This window comes from Epargyreus clarus, unplaced genomic scaffold, assembly GCF_041222505.1.
Source record: "Epargyreus clarus isolate Ecla_fem2 unplaced genomic scaffold, WU_Ecla_fem_2.2 ptg000032l, whole genome shotgun sequence".
NCBI classification, from domain to species: domain Eukaryota; kingdom Metazoa; phylum Arthropoda; class Insecta; order Lepidoptera; family Hesperiidae; genus Epargyreus; species Epargyreus clarus.
The window spans coordinates 2,523,544-2,538,957 of record NW_027332237.1 but is presented as its reverse complement, the minus strand read 5'-3'; the positions used below and the strand labels follow the sequence as shown (position 1 = coordinate 2,538,957).

The 15,414-nt window shown below is 35.2% G+C and overlaps 1 protein-coding gene across 3 annotated transcripts in view; it reads right to left on the bottom strand.

The window, feature by feature from the left end:
• The window catches only part of Wnt2 (Wnt oncogene analog 2), a 120,621-nt gene that overhangs the window by 57,351 nt on the left and 47,856 nt on the right, over positions 1 to 15,414 (bottom strand). For 2 of the 3 annotated variants that reach the window (XM_073090224.1, XM_073090226.1), the window contains exon 2: positions 12,133 to 12,421. In XM_073090224.1, coding sequence (XP_072946325.1) covers positions 12,133 to 12,251 — 119 coding nt within the window. In that variant the 5' untranslated portion in view covers positions 12,252 to 12,421. Of the gene's footprint in view, positions 1 to 11,546; positions 11,687 to 12,132; positions 12,422 to 15,414 lie in introns of those variants that run through there. The other variant, XM_073090225.1, reaches the window with a different exon arrangement.

The window sequence follows — 15,414 nt, the reverse complement described above, 5'->3', positions numbered from 1 at the left end:
TACTCACGATATGCGTTTTTTATTGCCGATATTTCGACCCAGTTGCATGGATCGTGGTCACGGCGAAACTAATATAATAAAATGTCTCAATTCCGCGATAATTTTAGTCTAAAATCATAAATACTTTGATGATTATATTTAAGTTATGGTGTCGAACTCCTTCTGACGGCCACTGACGTTTTTACCTTATTTATAATTATTTTATTTCTGCTTTCCTGCCCTGCTTGTTTCTACTAAAACTTGGAATTAATAGTATTTTGGATGGACAATTTGACCTTCAACTCCATAAACCCGCGTGACGAAATAAGACTAAGAAATGCCCTAAAAGCTTATTTCGAACAAAGACCTACGAACAGTAGTTAATAACATACACACGACAGTAAATTTGAGATTTACGTTGACCAGTTCCCTTAACAAGTCGCCTCGTAAATGTTCATTTAACTTTTAACACCTCAGGCATTTAATTTAGTTTTAAATGCGTCGTAAACGTTAAAAGGTTATTTCGGCCTGTTTCACTAGCTACCTATATTTTGGAATGGTGAAATAGAGAATGATTGAGTTTTGGAAATTCTGTGAAATAGTCAACGAAATTTGGTCGTAGCGGAGGGGTAATCATGCCGTTTTGAGGCGCAAAGGGTTCCGGCTTGGATCCTTGGTAAGACAAATATATAAATGTTAAATTGAGATATATTTTCTGGGTCTGGGTGTTAGTGTAGTCCTCTTTGTGTATGTTTATGGCAAGCACAACTCTGCGAATTTGGAGACTAAGCTGGAACGCCTCGAAAAGTATGTCTCCTTAACCCTTCAAACAAGAATACAGCAGTCTAACCTTCTTATACATTACTAATAAGGCTTAAGATACTTAACTTTACTCCCATATTTAGCTTCTTCTCCATAACGAAACTCCCTTGAAGTGGCGATAGATATATCGTTCAAAAAGGGTTCTGTAAGGAATCTACTTTGAATAAAATATTTTTGACTTTGATATATGTGTTGAGAAATACTTATATCGTCCACAATTAAGAATGCTTATTCACATTCTGCAAATAAAAACTAACCAATAATTATATGTTTTTTTTTATATTATAGGAGTAGCAGACGAGCATGCAGTCCACCTGATGGTAAGTGGCTACTGCCGCCCATGGACATCTGTAATCAACCCCAGATAGGATTAGACATTCCTACCTGAGGTCAGCCACAGATGCGCCGCTACCCCTGAGGACTAAGCTGGAACGCCTCGGAAAAGTCTGTCTCCCTTACCACACCCTTCAAACCGGAGCAGCGCTTAACACTACTGTTCTGAGGCAGAAATAGGTGTGGCGGTGGTGCCGCCGGAGTCGAACCACAAAGGGTTCTACTACCTTACTATATGTGTATTTATATCACTGGACCACCAAGACGGCATTATTAGAATTTTAAATATTCAATCCTGGTCCTTCCCACGATTATTTGCTTTTAGATTATCCGAAATAAAACGTTGCAAGCATGTAATAGGTATGCCAATAAATTGAATATAAGTGATATTATGTACTTTCTAGGGATGTCTATCTCAAATCGGTTACATGAAAATCAATTTTATGAACAAAAGTATCGATATTTTTAATCGATAATACGCAATAAATTGATAGTGAATCGACCTCAGAAATTTAAATCGATTACTTATTATTTTTTTGCTTTGCCGCGCTCCTGCGTAATGAATTTTAACAAAAGAAAAAAAAAGAAATCGATTTATAAGAATTTCACTCTCAAATGTTGATTATTTTAGGGAACTTATTAAACTCAGTTTCGAATAGATTTCAGACTCGATTTTTCTCGCACAGAATGACCATGGAACATTTTTAGTACTTGCAAACCTCGATACATTTGTGGATCTATTAGGCTTCAATTTTGATCGATTTCAAAACCGATTTTAACAGGACGAATCCCATCCCTAGTACTTCCCAAAGCAAAAGCTAAGTTGGCAAGACGACATAATTATGCACATTACTTAGATCCAAGTTAAGATTATGTTAAATTGAGTAATCGCTTTTTAAAGTACCCACTAATAATGTGGTTGGGGCATTAATCTTGTGAAGGAAATGTCAACTGATAAAGTTAGGTTCCATCGTATTAAGTTGGTAGAATTTGTTAAAGTAAGTTTTTATTAGGATTATTAATTGATCAATTAATTTGCTATATTGGCATAGCTTAGTAAATACTACTCACTCCTCGCAAGAAATTGTAACCAGTTTTGACAATTGAAATTGTCACTGTCATCTATTTTCGTCTTTGAAAATTATTAAAAAAATGTAGTTTTTAGATCGTTTACGTCGATTTCGTGTTTTTGCACCACCTAACTGCACATACCGGCATTATTCCGTGTAAATGACAACAAATTACACATTGACACATTTGTCAGCCGTTTAAGCCATTTAATGGCTTCCTTCAATTACAAGGCGGTGAGATATCTATACTTATCTATGGTTTTATCCTATTAAGTTGGTAGAATTTGTGAATGATGCGGTTTTAGTTTTTATCAAAATCGGCCTCGTAACTCCTTTCAGCATTTTTCGCTAATCCTTATAGTTTCGGATTTGGTTCTGAAGGCCTATTTGAAAAATTCACCCTGTAGGTACATAATAATGTAGGACATTGTAGGAGATTGATTTGAATAACAGTTGCTGCAAATTAATGTCATTAATTATTCTAAAATGGCATGGAGTCTTCTAATACCTTTTTTTAGTGGCTGTATTATGGTTATAGGAAACTTTGGTAATCAGGGGAGTAAATACATTGATGCAAGCCGGGCAATTGCCCAAAGCGGCAAGACTTCACAAATACAGTTTCTTTGCATGAGTTTTTTTTTTAATTTGAAAGATTATTGATTTTTTTTTACAAGTAGAAGAATTACATTACAGTTATATAGATATAGCAGGTTCAACATTTAAGGAACTGAGATTTCGAGGGAAAGGTACCAATATTTCTTAATATAATTCTATATCTTAGCTTAGACACGTCCCAGATTAATTAGTCATTCGGCTGTACAGACAAGATAGGCTAATGATCTTTTTATTTTTTTCCCAAAGTAACAAAAAATCACGACCCCAGTAATAGGCGCCACATAGCTCAAAACTTTTAAAATAGCCAAAATGGACCGCCGCCATACTTAATTCATTCAAATTAGTTCTAGGAAGCATTGGGTTAGCCTTTTTTATTTATGAACTCCCGAGGATTTTTATTGTTTCTAAATTCCTAGAAATTAACGGTCGGGGAGATAAACCGCAACTGTTTTAGTAGCAGGAAAAGAAACGGTCAAGTGTGAGTCGGACTGAGACATGAAGGGTTCCGAATTACTGTTATACGTTTTATATTGCTGTTATAATGATTACTTATAATTTGAAGGTGGTAGAACTCTTTGTGGTTCGACTCCGGCGGCACCACCGCCACACCTATTTCTGCCTAATAACAGCAGTGTTATGCGCTGCTGTGTTCCGGTTTGAAGGGTGTGGTAAGGGAGACATACTTACTCGAGGCGTTTCAGCTTAGTCCTCAAGGGTAGCGGCGTATCTGTGGCCGACCTCAGGTAGGAATATCTAATCTTATCTGGGGTTGATTACAGATGTCTACGGGCGGCAGTAGCAACTTACCATTAGGTGGACTGCATGCTCGTCTGCCACTCCTATATTATAAAAAAAAATACTACACATTTAACGGAAATTTCAAGTCTACATAGTAGGTACATATACAAAATGAAATGAAATTAATATCATTTATTTTGCACCGAGGCCTACAAAATGTCGTTTCCAATATTTAAACATACAATTATTACTATTATAGTTCAAGTACCTAATACAGTCCAATGACCGATGGACGGACAACAGAGCCGTAATAATAGGGTTCCGATGGCACTCTTTCGAGCACGGAACCCTAAAACGATTTGCATATTAGGTAAAAATATCCTCAAGGAAGATAGTATATTAACTGAATAACGTTTATAGTTCTTAGAAGCTCACGTAGTATCTATTACCATATTGACCACAGATGAATGATTGACCACTTGTGTGGCGGACACCGTAGTTGAAACGCAAAAGGGTCCAGGTTCGATTCCAGGTTAAGCATTTAAATTATTACGAGTACATTGGATGATTGTTCGGGTATGTGTTTGTGTGTGTGTATATATGTGTGTGTGTTGCCGTCTTTATAATATACAAGTAGCAGTCTAGCTTGCACTCCACTTGATGGCAAGTGTTTGATCTATCAACAACCTTAGATAAAATAAGAGCCAAATCTAAGATCGATCCTAGAAGCATTACTAGCCCTTAGGTCTAAGTTAGAATGCCTCGGATAAGTGTTCCATACCCTTCAAAACTGAGCATAGCAGCGCTTGGAACGCCTCGAAAAAGTCTATATATGTCGCCAATACCACACCTTTCAAACCAGAACACAGCAGCGTTTAACACGGCTGTTGTTAGGCAGAAATAGGTATGACATTGGTGCCTCAGTCGAACCACAATCGATCTTTGTGTGTGTCCATGCCGTTTATGGCTTTGAAAATAGAAAACGGCAAGCAGAGACTTAATGATATATATTTGCTGATACATCTGTCAAATAGATCTTATGCGATTACGGATATTGATGATCTTGCTTTAAAACGCGCTTGGTGAGCCGTTTAGCCCTCAGTTTGTGTCAATTAGTGTGTGGTGGATTTATTTTTATTGATATTATCCTATAAATGATATTAGGTGGTAGAACTCTCAGAGATTCCACTCCGGCGGCACTACAGCCATACCTATTTCTGCCGTGTTAAACGCTGCTGTGTTCTGGTTTGAAGGGTGTGGTAAGGAAGACATACTTTTTCGACGCGTTCCAGCTTGGTCCTCAGGAATAGCGTTGCACCTGTGGCCGAACTAGGGTATGAATCTTATATTATCTGAGTTGATTACAGCTATCCATGAGTGGTAGTAGCCACTTACCATCAGGTGGTAAATAATAAAAGTGGCTACAGATACGTCATTACTACTCACGATTAAGTTGAAACGCTGCGGATAAGTGCATTTCCCCTACCACACTTCTAGTGGTTGAAACTCTTCTCGATCGAGGGGTCCGAGGTACAAATCCCAGGTACGCGCTTCTGATTTTTCATAGTTATTTGCGTATTTTAAATTTATTATCACTTGCTTAAAACGGTGAAGGAAAACATCGTGAGGAATCTGCATATCGGAGAGACTTATAAAAAATGAGGTAGAAAGAGGCGTGGCGGTACCTCCGAAGTCGAACCATAAAATTGAACCTTTTACAACTTGAGTACAGTTCCCTCAGTATGAGTTTTTACGTTTTGACAAAATTGGCTGTGTTTGTATTTGTTTACGTATATCCCATATATTTCCAATCAGTTCTGATATAATCCGCTAGAGGCGCTGATTGGAAATGTATGGGCAACTACGTAAACAAATACAAAAACTGTCATTGTTGTAAAAACGTAAAAACTTATATTAAGGGTACAGAAAACGTTTAATAGATAACAAAACAATAGCTCTTTTGTAACCTAAGTCACTCCGGTCAGTGTTATTTCCACTGCATGTTTTCGTCAAATAAGATTTAGTAACGTAGGTACAGGGCCCGTTGCATAACCGTAATGCAGTCGTGACTTGTGTTCTAAGATAACTCTGCGCTATAAAATATTTATAGCGCGCTATTTATAACGTTATGTTATAACGGAACAGGTGCGTTAATAGCGCGTATTACTTACCGCAAATTATTAAAGTATACTTTGCTTTTTAAATTATATTTAGTGAAATATTTAAGCTTAATTAATTATAGATTAAATTAATTATTAATAACATTAAAAATTGCCTTAACAGATATATGAATGTCTAAAATCAAGTGACACTTAATAAATTTAAGAGTTTAGTAAATATAGTGTGTATTTAGTGAAATTATATAAATTGCATGCATATGTGCAGCTATGCATACATGTGCAGCTGTGTATATGAGCAGTGATAGCCTATTGGTAAAGAAACTTGGCCTCTCGATCGAGGGGTCAGAGGTTCAAATCCAGGCATCCAGGCACCTCTGATTTTTTTACAGTTATGTGCGTATTAGAAATTAATTATCACTTGCTAAACGGTGAAGGGAAACATAACGAGGAAACCTGGGAGCTTTATTAAAAAAAAAAAATCTCAAAGTTATCTGAAGTCTACCAATACGCACTAGGCCAGCGCGGTGGATTATGGCCTGATCCTTCTCATTCTGAGAGGAGACCCGTGCCCAGCAGTGGGACAGTAATGGGTTGTTGATGATGATGCATATATGTATACTTTATATGTTACATCTTCTTCTAATGTACTATTAGGTTTATTAACCGACTTTTAATTTAGTAGTTTAAAGCACTTTAACCGATGATTGAGACCAAGCAAGTCCAATTCTCCGCTATAATAAATATAGCGCATATTTATAGCATTGCGTATGAAATATAGCATGCTATTCAAAGGCGCTATTAGCTATATTAAGGTCTAGTCGTGACTACGCCCGAGTGAGTACGACGTGTTACTATCAATACTGACACGTGATTGACAGCGGAACACGTTCTAATATAATTTTTAATATTAGATTCCATGTTTACTCTTTTTGAACTTGACTCATATCACAGTGGTTTCGAAACTTCAGGTTGATCATGGATGGTTATGTGTTATGGTGTTTATGTTTTTCGCAACGATCTTTACTTATAATATATCTTTTTACTAGTTTTTGCCCGCGGCTTCGCCCGCGTTAATAAATATAACATACTAACATAAATTAAAATGAAATATCGTACCTTTAACTTTGCTAAAGATCATCACTTGATCAATTACGTAGTTTACGATCCAATCCTTACTAATATCGATTAAAATAATCGATGTTTTGGGTCAAAAAGATCGATTCTCCGATTAATCGATCTTAGATCGCCATCCCTAGTTCCCGTGGGATTTCCGGGATTAAAACTATCCTATGTCCTTTCTCGGGTCTCAGACTATCTTTGTACAAAATTTCATTAAAATCGGTTCAGTGGTTTAGGCGTGAAGAAGAGAGACAGGCAGACAGAGTTACTTTCGGATTTAAAATATTTGTAAGTATTGAAGGTTTAATACAGCACGTTGCTATAGTAATCAATGTAATAACATACATAAGGAGATATAATAATTGAGCCAAAAAAGTGGAGCATTTTTCTGCAAACTAGTCAGGGTCTGCGAATAGTTGTAGAGATGTAATAATGAAATCCTCAATTTAGGCCTTCTACAAATCCGGTAGTTGTATAAAAATATTGTAACTGACACTTTGTAAGTGTCCCCTGGTCTATACAAAATAAGACTTCCTGTACTTATTTTTTTAAATTTTAATATTAATACACACTATATTTGGTACCTTTAGATTATGGTAGACTTGAGATAGTAATACCATTAATATGGTATCGTTTGTACTTTGCAGCCAATAATGTAACAGGTGGTTTAACTTTTGTAATCTAATAGGTATACTTTGATTGTCAATACCGTGTCATTTTTGAATTAAAACTATCAGGTGTCAAAATCAAATTTGTAAAAAAATAAACCGTAAATACGAATGCTTAAAGTATACAATTATTTTAGGAAATGGATTAAGGAGTAAAGTTATAACTTGCTTCAATATAAATGTAATCTAAAATGGTATGCATAAGAATAATTAGACAATCATTAGGCCATAGCTGATCACAGATCCGTTGCTACTCCTGAGGACTCCAGGTCCTCATACGTAAGTTAGTATCAGTCATTTTTAACACTTTTTCTGCCTCATACCAGCAGTGTTAACCGCTGCAGTGTTTTGGTTTGAAGGGTGTCGTAAGGGAGACATACTTTTCCGAGGCGTTCCAACTTAATTCTCCAGGGGTAGAGGCGCATCGGTGATTACGGATGGCCATGGGCGGCAGTAGCCACATACCATCAGATGGATTGCATGCTCGTCTGCTACTCCTACATTATTAAAAAAAATCTACACCGTTCCACCGAAATGCAGAAGTGTTTCACGCTAGACGCCTGACGTTCGTATCTCCCCAGTCAAACTCAACTATATCTACCTTTCATTCTACTTCCGCATTAAAATAATCTGTATACAATCATTATGGGAACAAGTTACACATAGTTTCTTCATAAGTATATGGTGAGATTGACAGTAATGACACGTTAGACCCTTTGGTTTAGGTTGCGTGTTACCTGACGCGACCTGACAGTTTTAAATTTAAGTAATCATCTGAGAATTATACTGAATTATCATTTCCTTGTCATTGCGTTTCAGTTTGAGTGGCTTTAACGTAATATAGGCGTTGTAACGCAAATTTAATAAGCAAAAAACTTTGCGTTATTAAATTACATTACGTTATATAAATATATTGTAATTATTACAATATTATAGCTTGACGGTGATATAAAAAGGTTATATGAACGTTACCAAAATTGCAATACATAGATTAAATTGTAATCATTACAATGTTAGAATTTGTAAGTGTTACAAGTTTTTAATATTGAAATACTTTGCCTTGAGATATTGACACGAAATTGAGGTCTAATAAATTTTCTCTTTAAAAATCGTATATCAAATGTTTTTCAATTTTGACTCGTAGGATTGAATTGCAGGATTCTTTCCGAATCTATGGCATACATTCAATTTTCTAAGTTATGCGTATTAGAAATTAGAATAAGCTACATATGAAGAGAATCGTGCCTAATAGTGCAACAGAAATGATGACAAAACTGATTTTACTTATTAAAAATATTACTAAAATTTTTGGCTGATTGTTGCATTAAAAAAAACCGCTATTGTGCTGACGAATTCCGTAACATTACATCCCAAGACTACAAAGTGTAAAAAAAATACAAAAGCAGTAGTATGCAAGCGGCTTAATTTTATAACAACCTATTATTTCCTTAAAAAACATAATTGGCCTACTCCGCTCCGACGAGTCCCTAAACACAAAAGTCTCTTACGTACGCGTTTAAGTTTAGATCACTTCAGAAATAGTACGCTAACAACTTCATTTCTATTCATGTCACATACTCCGACTTAATAGGTTGATGTTCACAAAGAATTTGGCCGTTTATTTGTAGTTTTTTGTTTGTGTGTGTATTGAAAATTGGTTTTGTTCGCGTCTCCTCATATTCGCAGATTTATTGAACGTAATTATAGGGTACAGTATTATCTGCTTCCTTTTGTTGAAATAAACCAGCGTTTGCGATTTTTTGCATCAATCTGCTGTCGATGCCTTAATAAGACGCCATGATGTATGTGCTCGATAATTTGGCGTTTATTCTAGCGTAGGGATGGCGATTATTTAATAAAAATATAGATATTGAGATTCATTTTAATCGAAGTCTGATAATACATCGAGAAATTGAAAACCGATAGCTTAAAAATAGATTGCTGATTATTTGATATTCATTTATTTGAAAGGAATTTAATCAACAAAAAAACAAGTGGTTAGCATGAAAAGAGTTGCAAGTTTTTATGCAATAAATATGCAATGCGATAAAATGAAATAATAGAAAAAAATAATGTTGATTTTTCAGGTATCGGAAATAGATTTATTAAAATGATTACGAAGTATCAAAGTAACTTTAGAAAATTGGTTCGAACCTGATACCTCTCGATTTAGGGCACGCATTTTAAGTAGGCTAGCACTGCTCTAATATATCAATATAACTTAGAGAAAAATAACGACTTTTTAAACGATTTCGATTAATCAAAAATCGATCTCAAACAGACATCCCTATTCCACCTCCGCCATTATGCTTTATAGGTTATTTTAGTAGCAAAATTTGATATGCGAGGTAATTTGCTGACATTTTGAATAAAAAACTAGTAATCTTAGAACGATTTAGGTTCAAAGCGTGTTATTACCATCTATCAAAGATATATTTATTTAATGGAACGGTAATTGGTTAGTATTTGTAACTAGAACCTAATGATACCTGATTAAATAAATTTAATAATAGTTTAAGGTAAGTCTGTGGTTTGCGAGGGTACCTTCTACACCTATTTGTTTTACTAAGTATACGTTCTGGTAAGTTCTGGGCAGTTCTAATATTAATATCTGTTTCAACGTCTTCTTCAATCCGCTACTGTCCCACTTCTGGGCACAGGTCTCTACTTAGAGTGAGTGGGGTTAGGCCATAGTCTACTAGACTGGCCAAGTGCATATAGGTAGTTAATAAAGTTTGTTCTATAGAACTCACCAGCTGAGGTTTCCTTACGCTGTTTTTCTTCACCATGTAAGCGGGTAATCATTAATTGTAATATAAATAGCATCGAAATCAGAGGTCTAAATCTGTCAGAAGAGAATCAGAGGCCTAGGATTACAACGTTAGAACTCTCGATTGAGAGTTAGAGTTTTGTTACGTTGTGTTGCCATATAAATAAAAAAATGTTAAGAACAACCCTTATCACTCAGGGGTATGAAAAATAGATAGTACCCGATTCTCAGACTTTTTTTTTTCGGAGGAGGGAGGAGTACGGTCACTAACATTGTGATACGAGAATTTTATATATAAGATTAGTAAAACAAAGCAGATCCGGTGCTCACAGACAAAATTTGTTTTTTTTTCTGTGTATAGAGTATAGAGATTCAGCTAGATTGGGACAGAAAATCTTAAGGAAACTTAGGTATATACCTGAAATTAACCTTTGTCATAACATAACGCATAAAGTTCATATAAAGTATTTTGAAACGTTTTAAAACACTTGATTGACAGCTGATATTCAACCAACTACTATCAGCCAGCTACTTAATCAACGCATACGTAACACAAGTAGCTTTTCGAAACCGAACGGGTCATTAAACCCAAAACAAAGCAAAACGAAAAGTACAAGTAATGGAAAAAATTAAGTGATACTCACCTCACGCACAGTATAATGAGTGGCAGCAAAAAACACTCTCAATAAAACAGTTTTGTCCGTATGTCGACGCGTGTAGTCCGCGCAAAACTACTAGTCTGCTCTGAATATAGAAGTGAATCGCGACGCCATAGCAAATTGTATGAGCACACCTGCTCGCAACAACTTCAGAGCGAACTAGCAGTTTGACGCGAACTTTACCACTGTGCCACAACGCTCTGATTTTTAAAGTAATGTCTTCAGTAGAAATTAATTATTATTTGTTTAAACGGTGAAGAAAAACAATTGTGAGTTTGGCCGCCTGACAATTGCAAAATAAATGTTCTCATTGGTTTGTAAAGTCTCCCAATTCGCACATGGCGAGCGCGGTGGATTATGGCCTAAGCCCCATACACTCTGTGAGTCCCGTGCCAGCAGTGGGACAGTAATGCGTTGACGACATACCACTATGGTGATACCACAGACATATCTAAATAGACGTCTTATAGATGTATTCATTTACATATAACAATTGCACATTTCGTTATTCCGTTTTTGTGATTATCGATTTTTTGTCAATATCAATGATGCGTCGTGTCGTGTCGTCTCAATGAAGAAGACCTTATTTCAACATCCTAATGATTTGTGAAAAACGATCACAAAACGAAATAAAAATACAAAGTGATACTCACCTCACGCACAGGAGTATGATGAGTGCCAGCAAAAAAACGACTCTCGTTGGTATAAAACAGTTTTGTCCGTATGTCGGCGCGCGTACCACTGTGCCGGCGCGACGCACGCATTCCAACATGGTTTTACATCTTAATTATTTGTGCAAAACGAGCACAAAATAAAATAAGAGTACATGAAACATGAAAAATGGAAACTAACAATTATTACACAAACAAAAAACAGATTTAGGAGAGTAATGATTTTAGAGCGGATGTAATTGTGTATTATGTGTATGTATATCTCATTCTTTGGCGCCCTCAAAAGACGAGACCGATTTTACCATATGACATGTGAAATGAAAAGAAATATATTTATTTTGTATAGACCTACGGTGGCACTTACAAATTGCCAGTTACAATATTTTTCTTAAACTACTACCGGATCGGAACGCGACCTCAATTGAGAAGATCTGGTAAGAAACTCAGCGGGTTTTTTTTTCTATAACAATTATTACTCTTTGTTTTTTCTTTTGTCGTTCGATTCTTCTAAATTGAGGAATATAGGATATATTTTTAGGCAGTTGGGTAAAAATTAAGTGACACTCACCTCACGCAAAGAAGTATGATGAGTGGCAGCAAAAAAACCACTTTCGTTGGTATAAAACAGTTTTGTCCGTATGTCGGCGCGCGTACCACTGTGCCGGCGCGACGCACGCATTCCAACATGGTTTTACATCCTAATTATTTGTGCAATATCTCTTTAAACACATTTTCACTGACACTTTTTTGTCCAACACATTTCCGTTTTCGACCACTGGGCTGTCATGTTATTCGTTGCGTTGATAACTATTTTGACACTATTTTTCGATGTCACATCGTGTGCGACGAGTGTGATTCTGAAACAAAAATATTAATTTTATTTTTTTCGAAATGATTTAAGGAGCTTATAGTCTGATTCATAATTAGGTGTCCAAAATGTAAACAAAAATGTGTCACTGTCAAAATTAACAAGAAACAAAAACTTCAACAAACTCAACAAAAAACGAAACTTTAACAAATATACACAATTTAAAAAACGCGTTATGTTAACGAGAAAACATTTGAGTTCGATCACAATCACCAAAATTAATAATATCAGCTAAAAACCTTAAAAATGACGGCACGAGAAATGTTTTGGATTCCGATTGTGTTACTATTATCACATTTTAATTTTTTACTATAAACTTTGTTTTTTATTATTATTACTGTATGGAATGAAATTGAGGTGATATAAATATTAGAAAATTTTAATTAATCTTAATTTATTACCCGACTGCCAAGGAAGGGTTATGTTTTTCGCGCGTATCTTGTATGTTTGTCTTTCTTTATTTGATCGGATATAACAAACGGCTGGATGAATTTCAACAGTTAAGGTGTCATTATATTTGTCTCAATGACCCGAGTGTCCTTAGATAGGTGTTAGTAAAAAAAAACAAAATGGCGGATTTTTGGCGCGAAATAGTAACACATGTAAAAAAAAAAGTTAACCGAACCTATCAAGTAGGGTATCAAATGAAAGGAAATTAAACGGAGATTATAAAAACATATTTGTATATATATAAAACAGCAAGGTGACTGACTGACTGACTAACTAAATGACTTTTTCATTTTTCAGAAATCAACGTACACCCTAAACTAAGGACATTACAGTTCTGAAATTTTGCACATAGGTTCTCTATATAGTGTGAATAAGTACTAAGAAAAGCCTTTTGTAAATTCTACCCTTAAGAGGGTAAAATAGGGGAAAACAGTTTTTTTGAAATCCTTAAATTTTGAAGCAACTACTATAAAATTTTGTATTTGGCTTTCTGGATAGGAACAAGGACGCACTTATTTATCCCCAACGTAAAATCAACCCTGTAGAGGGTAAAATAAGGGTTAAAAGTACATTTGAACAACCGTCAATTTTGAAGCAAACACTATGAAATTTTGTATCAGGCTTGTTGGATAAAAATAATGAAATTCTACCTGTAACGAGGTAAAATAATGACCGAAACTTTGAATTACTGAAGTTATACATTTTATAGACCGGTAATGGTGGACCTTTTCACGAAATAGTAACACGTTTTAAAAAAAGTTCATCAAACCTCTCGAGTAGGATGTCAAAACAAAGGAAATTAAGAGGAGATTACACATACATTATATAATATATCTTTTATATAAAATTCTCGTTTAAGTTACCGTACTCCTCCGAAACGGTTTCACCGATTTTCCCCAAATTTTATATTCATATTCAGTAGGTCTGAGAATCGGCCACTATCTATTTTTTTTACCCCTAAGTGATAAGAGTTGTTCACCCTTAACATTTTTTTATTTATATGGTATCACAATGTTTGCCGGGTTAGCTAGTACATATATACTCGTATATACACATCGAGACGACTGTCTGACTAAATGAGAGAGTTGCTGTGCCAGAAATCAACGCAAAGGGAAACCGCTGAACTTAAGCGTGTTGGAATTTTACACATAGGTTCTTTATATAGCGTAAATGAGCACTACGAGGATAAAATATGATAATATTGTTTGAAGATCTTTTGTTTTTGATGAAACTTTGTATTTGGCTTTCTGGATAAAAATAATTAAATGCCTATTTCACTGCTTTTGGAAATTCTCCTTCAGTCTTTTTGGGGCAGTCGGGTTTTTTGATTTTTTAAATTAATTACTTGTTTAGATTATTATTTTATTATTGTTGTATTACTTTAATATCGACAAAAATAACCTTTGTTTACATTTTGGACACCTAATTATGAATCAGACTATAGTTTTTTGACTTTCATTTGTGAAAGTACTATTTTATACCGTAAAACCCAATAATTCGTAATGTATCTAAATATATTTAAAGTAATTTAGGACTTGATCAAGTAAATCCTAATTTATGTTTAAATCTTAGCTTTTTTAGCTAACATTTGAATATTTATAAACGCAGTATAACAAATTATTAATATTTAAATGTGCAGAATAAATAAACCATATACTTAAATAGGTTTATAGTCCACATCTTTTCATGGTTAAACTATTATCTTATGACTATAGTGTTAAGCGCTGCTGTGGTATAATTTGAAAGGTAAGGGTTACTTGCAGCAGGCGTTCCAAGTTAGTTCTCAGAGGCAGAAACGCATCTGTAATCTGCTTTAGGTAGAAGACCTATTTTTTATGGAGTTGGTTATGTTTCAGCGGAAGTTCTCTAATCATCAGATATATAATTATGTCATTTACTACTTAAATTTAATGAAAACGTTTATACATAGAATAACATACTATAGAATATTTTTTTTTTATAATATAGGAGTAGCAGACGAGCATGCAGTCCACCTGATGGTAAGTGGCTACTGCCGCCCATGGACATCGGTAATCAACCCCAGATGGGATTAGATATTCCTACCCGAGGTCGGCCACAAATGCGCCGCTACCCCTGAGGACTAAGCTGGAATGTCTCGGAAAAATATGTCTCCCTTACCACAGCCTTCAAAACGGAACACAGCAACGCTTAACACTGCTGTTATTAAGCAGAAATAGGTGTGGCGGTGGTGCCGCCGGAGTCGAACCACAAAGGGTTCTACCACCTTCCACTACGACCTACCTTATTCAATACTACTTTTTATTATTACCCGACTGGGGAGAGTAATGTCTCATTCTTTCCATTCTAGTAATAGGCAGAAAAAATAGGCTATCACTGTTTTGCTACACGTGAAAAGTAAAACGTCTAAATATAAAAATTCTGCCAGTTTGCAACTTTTGCGTCTCTACAAAACAAAAATTCTGCCAGTATGCAAATTGTAAACCTTTGCTTCTTTACAAAACAATATAGTTTTGAAAATGGTAAAACCCTTTGTGGTTCGCCTCACGTGCG